The sequence below is a fragment of the Mastomys coucha genome, unplaced genomic scaffold (genome assembly GCF_008632895.1).
Source record: "Mastomys coucha isolate ucsf_1 unplaced genomic scaffold, UCSF_Mcou_1 pScaffold6, whole genome shotgun sequence".
NCBI classification, from domain to species: domain Eukaryota; kingdom Metazoa; phylum Chordata; class Mammalia; order Rodentia; family Muridae; genus Mastomys; species Mastomys coucha.
The window spans coordinates 27,254,926-27,268,243 of record NW_022196912.1 but is presented as its reverse complement, the minus strand read 5'-3'; the positions used below and the strand labels follow the sequence as shown (position 1 = coordinate 27,268,243).

At 49.5% G+C, this 13,318-nt stretch overlaps 1 protein-coding gene across 2 annotated transcripts in view; it reads left to right on the top strand.

Annotated features, from left to right (window-relative positions):
• Mfsd2b (major facilitator superfamily domain containing 2B) overlaps window positions 1–10,599 on the top strand; it is a 12,547-nt gene extending 1,948 nt beyond the window's left edge. Inside the window, exons 2-14 of one of the 2 annotated variants that reach the window (XM_031355302.1) lie at window positions 2,050–2,175; window positions 3,005–3,129; window positions 3,908–3,962; window positions 4,288–4,366; window positions 4,456–4,586; window positions 6,261–6,351; window positions 6,455–6,576; window positions 7,017–7,100; window positions 7,360–7,440; window positions 7,652–7,761; window positions 8,055–8,198; window positions 8,505–8,681; window positions 9,646–10,599. In XM_031355302.1, coding sequence (XP_031211162.1) covers window positions 2,050–2,175; window positions 3,005–3,129; window positions 3,908–3,962; window positions 4,288–4,366; window positions 4,456–4,586; window positions 6,261–6,351; window positions 6,455–6,576; window positions 7,017–7,100; window positions 7,360–7,440; window positions 7,652–7,761; window positions 8,055–8,198; window positions 8,505–8,681; window positions 9,646–9,670 — 1,350 coding nt within the window. In that variant the 3' untranslated portion in view covers window positions 9,671–10,599. Of the gene's footprint in view, window positions 1–2,049; window positions 2,176–3,004; window positions 3,130–3,838; window positions 3,963–4,287; window positions 4,367–4,455; window positions 4,587–6,260; window positions 6,352–6,454; window positions 6,577–7,016; window positions 7,101–7,359; window positions 7,441–7,651; window positions 7,762–8,054; window positions 8,199–8,504; window positions 8,682–9,645 lie in introns of both variants that reach the window. The other variant, XM_031355301.1, reaches the window with a different exon arrangement.
• The last annotated feature ends 2,719 nt before the right edge of the window (window positions 10,600–13,318 follow it).

The window sequence follows — 13,318 nt, the reverse complement described above, 5'->3', positions numbered from 1 at the left end:
ATTAAAAGATCATACACCTAAAAAAAAAAAAAAGAAAGAAAGAAAGAAAGAAACTGAAGGTCACACAGCTGTTTGCTCATTTGTAAAGTGTAGATTCATTCCATGGACTCTACTGGGCTGATGGGGTGAGGAGACCCAGCATCGTTCAGAAGATGCAAGTCTGTCCCATGTCCGTTTGAGCTGGAATTTGTTGTGATGGCCTCTCTATTATCTAAAACCTCCACAGGCCCATTTAGGGTAAAACAAGAGACTCCATGAAGGACAGGAATCCACTCACACTGCATTCTGGCAGCTAAGTTTTTCTGGAAGTTGCAGTAATGTCCACACAAATGTCAGAAGAAGAACACATCCAGCCTTGAGTGTGGTTTTTCTCCTAGGGTAGGAAATGTGTGAAGTTTGCGATATGTCTTATCTAGGGGGGCCTTCCCTTCCACACAGCCTGCCTGTGGTGTTGTCTACAAGATACTGAAATGGACAAAGTCCTAGTTTCCTCCTGCCCCACTCTGTCCCTGGGCAAAGGATGAAAAAAAAAAAAAAAAGATTCCTAGCATTATTTGAAGCTAGAGTACTTTACAGCATCCTTATAACCATTTGTTGCTTTAGAAACATTGAGCCTAGATACTAGAGGCTCCACAGTGAGCAAGAGTGCTTACTTACTTACATAGTGGTGGGGAGGGGAAGTAAGTGAGAGTATACCAGACAGCTGGGCAACCTGGGCTGTCAGGAGTGCCTCTGAGGAAGAAACCTTTAAACTCACTCCCCAATGGCGAGCGGTCAGCTCCCGAAAGACATAGACATACTTTTCAGAGAAAAGAAAGAGAAATGAAAAAGACCCTGAAGAAGCGATGGTCTCAAAGGGTTTGAACAATAAGAAACTCCCACCGAAAAAGCTATTTAAAGGGAGAGACAGAGTGGGCACAGAGTGGACTCCTGTAGGCCATCGTGAGGACCTGGGCATTCACTCGACAACAATAAAGACAAGTTGTGGGTTTTAAGCAGAGAGCAGACATAGTCTGGTTTATAGTCAAAGAGCACTAACTGATGCAGGGAGAGGGGATTAGCTGCAGAGACACCACTTAGGGGCTCACCTGATAGCTGTGGCAGGGGAATTGCCAAAGAGGAACCGAAGATGACCAAGGCCTGTGTTGTGGCCTGAGCTACTGAGCAAACAGTGTCATTGAAGGCAATGTGGCAAATGGGGTTCAGAGATGGTTTCCATATGGGGATAGTAGCAAGCTGTGTAGACCACATGGGGCTGCTTGTTGGCAATCAAACATTTAAGACTCCACTGGATGACTGAGGGACAGTGAAATACAACGTTCCAGACTCTCACACTAGTTGGGGATACTGCTGTGCTGATAAACAACCTTTCCAGAAGAAAGGGGGAGAGCTCTCATTTGTAAGGTTTGCTGGTGTCTGCACCATACACACCCCCATCATAGTTGATGGCAGGAGCTCAACAGGTAGCTTGCAAAAGTTGCAAACACTGGACAACTGAGTGGGGAAAGGCACCTGCAACCATGCCTGATGACCTGAGTTTGATACGTAGAGTCTCCATGGTGGAAGGAAAGAACATGCTGTGACCTCCACATGTGTGCTGTGGTGCACACACAAAATAAATGTAATATAAAAATAAAAAACAGCAAACTATCGATTCACTCATCACAACATCCTTGTGAAGCTGGCAGGTGACTGCATGTGACAGAAGAGGAAAACAAATCCTAGAAGTGTAAAGGGGTTTATTCAAGATCACACAGGGACCCATTTCTCACTCTGATCTCTGACTCAGTACAGAAAGCAACTGTAGCAGGAAGCATGGGGGTGGGATGCAAGGAAAAACTTCCCCCTGGAATGACTTAGCTCAGGGTATAGAATTCTGTTTCTTAATTCTCTCTCACTTCCCCATGGGATGACTTGGGGACAAAATGAGGCTGAGACTGCTGAGTCCTCAAGCTGTTAGGGAACACAGGGTTTTTATAGAAGTCATGGGGATGTGGGGAACTGTTTTGTGCTTGTACGGATAGGAGTTAGTTCCTGTGTCTCCCCCAGGACAAGAGAGATGGTCGCCTCTCAGTCTGTACAAAGGTGTGCTATGGCATTGGTGGGGTCCCCAACCAGGTGGCCTCCAGCGCCTCAGCCTTCTACCTGCAGCTCTTCCTACTTGATGTGGCCCAGGTGAGTGTGGGCAGTGGCCCATGGCCCCTGACTTTCTGCCCCCTCTCCACCCCATATGTTCCTATGCTGCCACTTCAGTTTAGGTAGACAGCCCTTTGACCCAAGTTTAATAACAACATGAAATGCTGTGGAGGGCTGTCTCTTCAAAGATACCCATTACATCCTGCTTGTACGAGGAAAATGAGAGGTCAGGAATAGTGACATATACATGTAATCCTAGCATTCCTGTAGAAAGGCAGAGGCAGGAGGATCAGGAGTTCAAACCCAACCTGAGCTACATAGCTAGTTTGAGGCCAGCCTTATCTACCTACATAAGACCCTGTCTCAAAACAAAACAGGCTGTGGATCTGAATGTAGTTCAACAGATAGAGTGCTTGCCTAGTATGCATGAAATGGGCACAGTGGTATAAGCCTATAATCCCAAGAGTAGAGACAGGGTTGTAAGTTCAAATTCACCTTGTTTATATAGTGAGGTTGAGACATGAAACCCCATCTCAGCGTTCTCAACCTCTGTAATGCTATGACCTTTTAATACAGTTCCTCATGCAGTGGTGACCCCCAACCTACAATTACTTCATTGCTACTTCATGACTGTAATTTTGCTACTATTGTGAACTGTAATATATTTTGATATGCAGGATATGTGTGAGTCATGACCCACAGGTTGAGAAACGTTATCCTATCTCAAAAACAAAAAACAAACCAACAGATAGTGGCAGAATGCCTGTGCACAGGTATCAGCGTCACCCTTCTCCTTGGTGGCTCTAATGTCTCTCAGAGCTTTCCAGAATCATGTCCTGAGCAGGAGCCATCCTCTTGATGGTTTCAGATCCCCGCTGCCCAGGTGTCACTCGCCTTGTTCGGAGGGAAGGTGTCTGGGGCAGTTGCAGACCCTGTAGCTGGTTTCTTCATCAACAAGAGCAGAAGGATGGGGTCTGGACGGCTAATGCCTTGGTGAGCAGTCCCTTGGTGCTGAGACTCCCCCCACCCCCTTGGCTCTATGTCACGGTCACATCCTGTTTCTTAGCTGGTACCTGTGCAGTGTAGATGAGCCAGGTCAGAGCATAAGTCATTGGGTAGCCCAGTGACAACCTCAGAGATTGTCTGTCTATCCCTCATCAGTTAGCACAGGGCTCCCAGGTCTGTCTGTGACTCAGTGTGGTGAGACTGGGCTGGCAGACCCTAGAGCAGTGGTTCTCAACCTTCCTAATACTTTGGCCCTTGAATACAATTCATGTTGTGGTGACCTCAACCATAAAATCATTTTGCTTACTTCATAATTGTAAGTTTTCTACTGTTATGAGTCATAACATAAATACCCTAAGTGGATATCAGATATGTGACCCTCAAAGGGGTTATGACTGACAAGCTGAGAACTGCTCTCCTAGAGGAAGGGCAACTTGCCTGTGCTCCAAGAAGTCAAACCTGGGGCCTGATGGATGCTAGCCAAATGCTCTAAGTCATCCCCCAGTTCTCCACCAAGGACCCGGCCAGAGTCCCAACGGTGAATGCCCTTCCATCCATTACTTCTCTTCTCCCTGTCTCCATGGCTCCCTAAAAGCCTCAGCCCCACAGCCTCTCAAGAGGCAGAAAGGGTGAGGTTGTCCCTCCTGGGTCCTTGGTCCCACGCTGTAGGCACAGTATTTCAGCTGTGCTTCTACAGGGTGCTGGGCTGCATGCCCTTAATTGCACTGGCCTACTTCTTCCTGTGGTTCCTGCCCCCATTCACCAGCCTGCGTGGGCTCTGGTATACCAGCTTCTACTGCCTGTTCCAGGCCCTGGCTACGGTAAGCATGCGACTTCTCCTAGGCCCAGTTCTGGTGAGCCTCACTGCCAGCTTTGATTACCATTCAGAGTAAGGGTGTCATGGGTCTGGACTCTGCTCTGACCTCCCCAGTGCTTGGAAACCTGTCATTACCTCTGCCGGCCCTGCCCAGGGCCCTTGCTTCTGAGCCCTTAGCTCTAAGGTTCAAATGATTTGGCCTTTTAGGAACCTGGATGGGACAGGGTGGCTGCTCGCTTTTGCATAGCCAAGTGGGAGGGGAGGGGAACAGTCCTTGAGTGACAGTATAGGTGGGAGAAGCCATTCTAACCTCTGAGGGACCATCCCAGTTCTTCCAGGTGCCCTACACCGCGCTCACTATGATCCTCACCCCTAGCCCCAGGGAGCGAGACTCTGCCACCGCATACCGTGAGTACAGTTCTGTGTTCAGGCTGGGAGCTGGTCGTCCTTCAGATTCTGCAGCTTGCCATGTCACTTTGTACATGCTCTGTCTCCAGGGATGACCATGGAGATGGCAGGGACACTGATGGGAGCCACTGTCCACGGGCTCATTGTGTCCAGTGCCCATGGGTCCCAGAGGTGTGAAGATAGTGTGCACCCCAGGAGTACAGCTGTCTCCCCAGATGTAGTAAGTGTCTGAGGTATCCAGGGACCCCTCTCCCCTCTGAGGTCAACTGCTTCCTACAGGGATGCTCTTCTGTCTTCTCTACCTCTTGAGTGGGGATGCTGACTGTACATTCACCTTTTCCTACTTCTCTAGCTGAACCCAGAAGCCCCAAGACCCAGCAAGCTCTCCACTAGACTTGTCTTGAAGGAAGGAAGAAAGGAGGGAGGGAGAAAAGTGGGGAGAGAACCACTAATTGGCTCATTGGTGGCACACTTGACCAGCATGTATGAGGTACTAAATAGGTTCAGTCACTGGGCATGGCCAAAACCAACCAAATAACAACAGCAAAAACACATCCAGGCATGATGGTCCACACCCATGATCCCATGGTACCTCATCCAGGCATGATGATACACACCCATGATCCCATGGTACCTCATCCAGGCATGATGGCACGGTACCTGGGATACTGAGACCGAAGGAACATGCATTCAAGGATATCTTTGGTCATTTAATTAGTTCAAGGCCAGCCCGAGCCATATGAAACCTGTCTCAAAAAAACCTGAAACATTCAGTATGTATGATTTTGTGAAAAACAGAAGACCACCAATAGACAAGAACAACAACAGAAAACGCAGGGGCCAGGCCACAGCTCAGTTGGTAGACTTGCCTAGCAAACCGAGTTATCCAGTAAGCACAGAGGAAGCCCTTCAGCACCTCATAAGCCAGGTGTGATGGCACACAGCTGTAAGCCCAGCACCCAGGAAGGTGGAGGCAGGAAGATCCCAAGTCTAAGGTCATCCTAGGCTACATAGTTATAGGCTAGCATGGGCCACACAAAGAGCCTTCCTCAAAAAACAAAAGAGAAATTCACATACAGACTTACCACCGGTTTCAGAACAATGAAAGCAGCCCATCCGAGCCAAGGACAGTGCCTCCCAGGGCGAGGCCAGGGCAACTGCTTGGAGCTGAACTGAGAAAGCCACTCTGCTGCTGCCCCCCAGAGTCGTCCCCCCCCAACCCCGTCATCCTCTTTGGCTATCACCCCCTTGCATCTCTTTATCTGAATTTTTTTTCTTTGTATTGCATCTGGGTCCCCATATCTCACACTATTGTTAACTGCCTGCGGATCTGCCCATCCCCCCTCACCGCCAAGCCCTTTTTGTGGATAAGGAGTGACCTGCTCGTCATTGTAACCTCAGGGTCTAGAACACAGAAGTTAGCAGCTATGCCTGTTTGCTGACTAAGATGGGGGCGGTAAGCACTTTGACCCCTAGTCGCATGGATGTTTCTTTTTTTTTTTTCCTAAAAAGAAAGATTTATTATTATATGTAAGTACACTTTAGCTGTCTTCAGACACACCAGAAGAGGGCGTCAGATCTCATTACAGATGGTTGTGAGCCACCATGTGGTTGCTGGGATTTGAACTCAGGACCTTCAGAAGAGCAGTCAGTGCTCTTAACCATTGAGCCATCTCTCCAACCCCAGATGTTTCCTTCTATATGGGAGCAGAGAGTGAGCAAGCAGTAAAGCAGATCTGGACTGAGCCCTTAGACCTCACAGGGTAAACCAAAGGAGGAGAAGCCGGCATCCTCGGGCTTTTGGAATGATCTTTCTGCTGGCACTGAAAGGTAGCCATGCTTTCCTCCCTGGGCTGGGAGCATCTCTCCAGTGCAGTTCTGTCCTGTCCTGCAGGCTCACCTCTATTGCATTGCAGCTACCGTGGTTGCCTTGACTTACCCAGTGTGTGGCAGTTTGCTGTGCCTAGGAGTGAAGGAGCAGCCAGGTATGGGGGTGCGGCAAGTACATGAGAGGCAGAAGCTGGGAGCAGGACTCCTCCTGGTGGGTTTGGACTCTGCCAATCCAGGCACCATCTTCCTGTTTTGCAGACACTTCTGCCCCAGCCTCAGGCCAAGGCCTGAGCTTCTTCACAGGCCTGGCCATCACTTTCCGGCACCCATCCTACCTGAGCCTGGTGGTCTCCTTCTTGTTCATCTCGGCTGCCGTCCAGGTACTGCTGGCCAAGTGATCTTTGATTTGCAACTGTCTGTGCTTATTGTAAACAGGCATACCGTCTCATGTAACCCAGGCTGGCCATGAACTTGCTATGTAGCTGATTCTGGTCATCAGCTCCCGATACTCCTGCTTCCATGCAAGTGGTGCGATTGCAAGCATGCATCATAGTGCCTAGTTTTGTAGGCTGCGACTAGTGCCAAAAAGAAAAGCCTGGGTGTGGCTCATGTGACTGGGGCTTCTGGGAAGTTGATGGTGTCTGGGAGGGCATCCTCTTAGTACCTGAAGTCTGGTAAAGTCCCTTTGATCTTAGCTATATTTATTTGGGGGGGGGGTGGATTCTTCAAGTTCAAGGCCCTACTGGAGACTGCCTCTTACTCATGATTTCTGAATTCCTACCATTCACTGCGTATGACCGTTTCCTGTGCATCTCCTCAGGTGGAACAAAGTTACCTAGTCCTGTTCTGTACACATGCCTCTAAGCTACAAGATCATGTCCAGAACTTGGTGCTAACCATCCTGGTAAGGGGACCAAGGAGGTGGAGGCTGGAACCCTTGGGAGCCTGAGCTGAGTGCCTTTATGGCTAAAGTTCTTATGGTCACATTTTGTTTTAATCTCATTCCAGCCGAGGGAGGAGTTGGGGGCCAGGCTCAAAGTTAATAGCTACTGGTTCAGGCCAGACAGTTTGAGGTTAGGTGTTCTACCTAAAAGCCAGAGCTTTGAGATCTGGGGAAGGTGTGGCCTTCAGGACCCTGGTGGGATGATGCTGTCTGCTCACAGGTCTCGGCTGTGCTGAGCACCCCACTGTGGGAGTGGTTTCTCCAGCGATTTGGGAAAAGGTCATCTGCATTCGGCATCTGTGTGAGTGAAGCAAGAAGAAAGGCCTGGGGGTGGCTAAGGAGGTAACCATGGCACCCGAGCCTAACAGGGCTAGACCCGTGTTCCCTTGGGTCTGTTGGGCCTAGCACAGTACCAGGTGCAGGGCTTCTCATGGATGGCAAAGGCTGAGCTTGTTAATGAGAAAGCAAGCCAGGAAGCAGTGAGGGGTCAGCTCACAAGTGTGTCTCCCCAGGTGATGGTGCCCTTTTCTATCTTGTTGGCTGCTGTGCCCTCAGCACCAGTGGCCTACGTTGTGGCCTTCGTCTCTGGCGTGAGCATTGCTGTATCTCTGCTGCTACCTTGGTAGGCTGGATGACGGGACGGGGGATTGGGAGCCTCGTGTCCTTCCATAAGGGAGTCTCTCTCCTCCCGCTGTCCTGTTTCCTGCGTGGGGCCACCAGTGGCTTCCTTCGAGCTTTCCTAAGAAGGAGCCAACAACAGAACAGAAGGGAACACAGAAGGGGCATACTGCCAGATGGTTGTGGGCTTGTTCTGGGCAGAGAGGACTCCAATTCAATCTCTGCCCTCCTGAGGACTCGCAGGCTGGCTGCTGATTTTCAAAGGGAAGAGGGCTGACTCCATGCACCTGCCCCTAGGTCCATGCTGCCAGACGTGGTGGATGACTTCCAGCTGAAGCACCGGCATGGCCCAGGCGTGGAGACCATCTTCTACTCATCCTACGTCTTCTTCACCAAGCTGTCAGGCGCGGTCGCCTTGGGCATCTCTACCCTCAGTTTGGGGTCAGTCCTAGGGAGGGGGGTATAGCAGAAAGCACAAAAGACCAGGGTGGCGAGGAGGTCAGAGCTTCTGCCTTAGAGCCACCCATGAGTCTGGAGTGCATGCTCCACTCCATGGAGTGCAGGGGGCTCCATCATCAGGACTAAAGGGCTCTCAACTCCTCCCTGGCCTTTCATATGTCCTGCTAATCTAGCTCGATGTCAGTTTTCAGGAGAGGGTGGGGTGACATGTCTGTGGCTTCTGCACCCAAAGGGTAATGCTCAAGCAAAGATGAGGCAATAAGAGAGCTCGTGGTGATGTTTCTCCAGGTTTGCAGGGTATGAGGCAGGAGCCTGCCAGCAAGCAGAAGAAGTGGTGGTCACCCTCAAGGTCCTCATCGGTGCTGTGCCCACCTGCATGATCCTTATTGGCCTGTGCATCCTCCTGGTTGGCCCCACTCCCAAGACGCCAAGCCAGGATACTTCCTCCCAACTGAGCCTTCGGAGGTGGGCTGTGTTTGCACACGGGTACACACGGGCAGAGCTACTAACCTTCGGGACACACACACACAATGCTCAACAGCTAACAGCAGCCTGCAGGTCCTGCCACACTGGCCAGCTAAGCCTTTTGATTTCAGGCCACTTCCCTTAGCTTCAATGACACTCTTGGCTCCTAGATTTCCTTCTATCTCGAGTGTTCACCCTTAAGTCTTCTTCCTGAGCTACCTCACGGATGGGGGACGTGAGGGACCCCTAGACTTCCCTTGTACCCCACCTACTTTATGAAACCTAGACCACCTCACACCTGGTGTGTTGTTACCCTCTACCCTGCACTTCTGTTAAGTTCCACATCCCGGGACATCAGTTTTTGCACAGCTGTACTTGCTGGCCCACCGGCACATCAGCCAGGTGCGGGGAGCCTGAACCTCAGCTCATCCTCTCCCCTAGGCTTCTCTTTCTGGTCTCCATCTCAGAGAGTGGGAGCCTCCTCCTCTTCTCGTGATTGCTGAGTGGCTGTCTGCGCTTGTCCTTCCTCCACCACACATCCCCGCTCAGTGGAGGATGTGAGCTCATGGCTTTCCCAGGATAGTGCAGGAATCTTGTAGCTGGGGATATATTACATGAATCCCTGTATCCCAGGAGCTCAGCACAGAGCCTGAGGCTAAAGATGTACTCGGGGAAGGTATGCTGCTGTATCAACTCACATCTGGCCAGGAGATGTTTCTATTTGCAAATACACATGTGGGTGTCCACACCTGCACAGGACACACAGGCAGCATTATCAGCAGCCCCTCACCTCTTACGGCTGATAACGTCATTCTCCAGAGATGACGTTTTCACTCTAGCAATACCTAGAGGAGGGGGACTTGCCTGATGGGACTTTGGAAGCTGCTGAAACTTCTGTGGCATTCTATGACAGGGCGGAAACCCTCCTCTCACCTCTCTTCCTTCTTGGCTTTTCTTCCCTCAGGAGGACTAGCTACAGCCTTGCCTGAACTTTGAGGGGACTTCTGTGAGCTGGAAAGGAGAAACCTGCATTTTTCTGGAACTCTCTTCGTCCAGCCCCTGAGCACATCCTAACAACTTAGCTCAGGGCATTTCCTCCTTGTGGAGACTTTAGTGACATCCCCTAAAGGGGATGGCCCAGACTCCGGGAACTCTACCCCACAGCTCCTTGCCTGTTGAACTAGATCCTTTCAGGCTTGTACCCCAGACTGCTCCACCTTCAAGAAGCCTGACTCTGAAAGCATCCTCTTCAAAGATTTCTGATATCAGGAAGGCCCTGCCAACCCTGGCCTGTACATTCCCTTTGCTAAATGGCAGTGTCCTAACACAGGAATACAGATGCAGGCCTGGCTTGCACTGAGACTCCAGTGGACACCCGGACACAGTGCGAATGGGCAGGCTGAGGAAACAGGATATGTTGGAGGCTAAGCATTTTGCTCTGTTCACCCAAATTGAGGTCACTTCTATCCGTAGACAGAGGATGACATGGAACCATCAGAGGCCAGCCACTTTTATAAACAAATTGTGAAATATTTTGAAATTCTATGATATATATAAAACCACATAATAGGAATTACAGCTTTCTAGGGTCTCTGTCTTTGGGGAAGAAAGATTCACTGGGGTTTATATTTTTTTCAAAAACAAATTTAGCTGGGTATGAAGATGTACACATGTAATCCCAGTGCTGGGGAGGCAGAAGCAGGAGAATCAAGAGTTCGAAGCCAGTCTCCACTAAACATCAAATTTGAGGCCAGCCTGAATAACCTGAGACCCTGTCTTAAAAGCTTATTTCCTACCAAGTGGGCAAAATGTGGCTATGGTGAAGTCCCCTCAGAAGACATTAAGCATAGCTCTTGCCCCAACCGCTAGTCCACTCATCTGGCACCATGTTGTATGCTGGATGAATTAGTAAAGGTCAGGACCACCCCCAGCCCCAAACCAAACAACTCACTTCTCTTCTTGCTCTCCTCACCTCTTGCCATTCCTATCTGTCCTATCGTCTTCTTCCCCGCCAACCTGGGAAACCCACTAAACGTGGTTTCAGCCTTCATAATAAACACAGCGCAGCTCGGCACAACAAACTCCAGCACACAGAAGAGGAAAACAAATCCTAGAAGTGTAGAGGGGTTTATTCAAGCTCACACGGGGACCTACCCGCTGTAGGTGATGCCATTACACAGGCTGGAGTATGAGGCTGAAGAGAACGGAGCAGGCAAGCAGAGCACATGCATCCATTCCCCTCTACTTCCTTGTTGCAGATGCACCCTGACTGGCTGTCTGGAGCTCTTGTCACTATGTTTTCCAAACCCTGGATCTCTGAGCTAGAATAAACCCTTCCTCCCTTGTGTGATTATTATCAGGGTTCTTTAAAACGACGACAGGACAAGCAGCCGATGCACTGAGGAAACCCTCAATGCTGCTTAGCTACTGCTGAGCACTGCACTTTAAAACTCCATCTCCCTTGGCTTGCTCACTACCATCTGTGACCCACACGCCTCCCCACCCCCCTTTTGCTCTGCTTCTCTGGTGCTCCGTAATCTCTGCCTTCCCAGAGCAGTGTGATATCACATACCACCCACCGCCACTTACATGCTGCCCAGACTCCACTTCACCCCAGAGCTCGCTGCCGAGCTTCGGCTCCCCAGACCCCGTGCCTATGAGTGGTCCTCAGGCAGGCTCAACATCATGCATCCAAACAGAACCCATCCCCTTCCATCCACAGACAAACACTAAATGCTTCAAATAGCAGAAGTACTTAGCAGACCAAGAACAAAACGAAACACTTCTTCCTGAAGGAAATATCTACCAAAATGCCAAAATCCTACAGCAAATATCATTTTTTTCTATGTGTGAGACAGGACTTTACTGTATACTCTATGTTGGCTTCAAATTCGCCAGTGTTGGCTTAGCCTATCAAATACTGGAATCACAGGCACGCGCCCTGCCTGACATTTTTGGGGGGTGGTGAGGCAGGCAGGTAGAGACTGAACCATAGATAAACTATGAATTATATCCCTAGCCCAACAGTCTTCATAGGAATAGAAAATAGATAAAGCAATCCTTATATTCACATGGAAGTACACAAAAGTACTAGCACTTGAGCAAAACAAGAAGAAATACGCTAATACAATGTGTGGTGAGCACACGGTGCAACAGTGCAGTCAATGTCAAGGTAAGAGACCACAGAGGGACTTCTCAAATATCTGCATATGGCGATAATTATAAAAGTATCGAAAGCAATATGGTTCACAATTTAAAAAATAAAGCCAGGAAACACCGAATGCCCATGCCAGCAGTGCTGTAAACTGTGCTGACCCACAACAGTAAAAATAATACACATACAAAGAGGATGCAGCTTAGAGACAGTGCGGAGTGGGGCCTGGGAGGTGGCCTAGTGGGGAATGTGCTCCTATATAAACCTGAAGACTTGTGTTCAAACGCCCAAGTAAAGACTTAGAACAGCATGACAGTGCTCACCTCACCCCAGTGTTTGTGTGTGGGGTGGGGATGGGGGGACAGGCAGATCCTAGGGGTTCAGTGGCAGGTCTAGCCAAAACAGAGATTCGCTTCAGGTTCAGTGAGAGACACTGTCTCAAGAAAAAAAAAAAAAGTTGATGGCTCAGTGTTCAAGAGGTCAAGAGCACTGACTGCTTTCCCTGAGGACCTGGGTTTGGTTTGCAGCATCTACATGGTAGCTCACTATCATTTAGAACTCTAATTGCAGGGAATCCAAAATCCTAAGACATGAAGGTAAAACATGCACATATATAAAATAGGGTGGAGAGTGATCGGGGAAGATGCCCAGTGCTGATCTCTGGTTTCTACCTACACAGGCAAGGGTACCTGCACATGTACATATTCGTCAACCATACACACAGGAAAGGATGGCAGGCAGGCAGGCAGGATGACAAGCCAAAGGGCAGGCGAGGTGGCTCAGTCAGAGCACCTCTTGTCCTTTTAAAAAAATAAGAATCTGAGTCTGATTCCCAGAACTCACATTAAAAATCAACAAAAACACACCTGGTGGCTTACCAGTCTAATCGAAGCATTTGGGGGGAGGTGAAACCAGCCAGATCTCTGGGCCTGATGGGCCAGCTAGCCTAAGCCTATCTGGTGAGTTCCAGACTAATGGGAACTACTGTTTCAAAAGAAAAGGGTGGATGGGACATGAGGAACAACAACTGAGGCCTCTATATAAATATGCGCACATGCACACTCACACATACAAAGAGTCAGAGAAGACTGTATATACCATTTGTTTAAAGTTTAAAACCAAGAATAAGCATTGTGTCTAGGCCAATGTGCACACAAGGTGGTGCCATTCCCTTTTATAACAGGGAGGAATGAGGGAGCCATAATCACTATCATCAGGATGCCCACCAGTCACCTTTGGTGCTATGTATACCAGGTTGGCCTCCAACTCACAGAAATCTGCCTGCCTCTCCCTCCTGAGTTCTTGGATTAAGGGTGTACACCAGCACTACCCAGCCCCTAGAAAAATCTTGTTAATGTGACATTAAACACGCTAAAGGACTGAGTGCTTCTCTCTAAAGCCAGCAAATATCAGGATTGGCTTCTATTGTTCCAAAGGCTATATTAACAGCAGAGGCCAAGGAAACACCTGTGTAAGAGTTGCC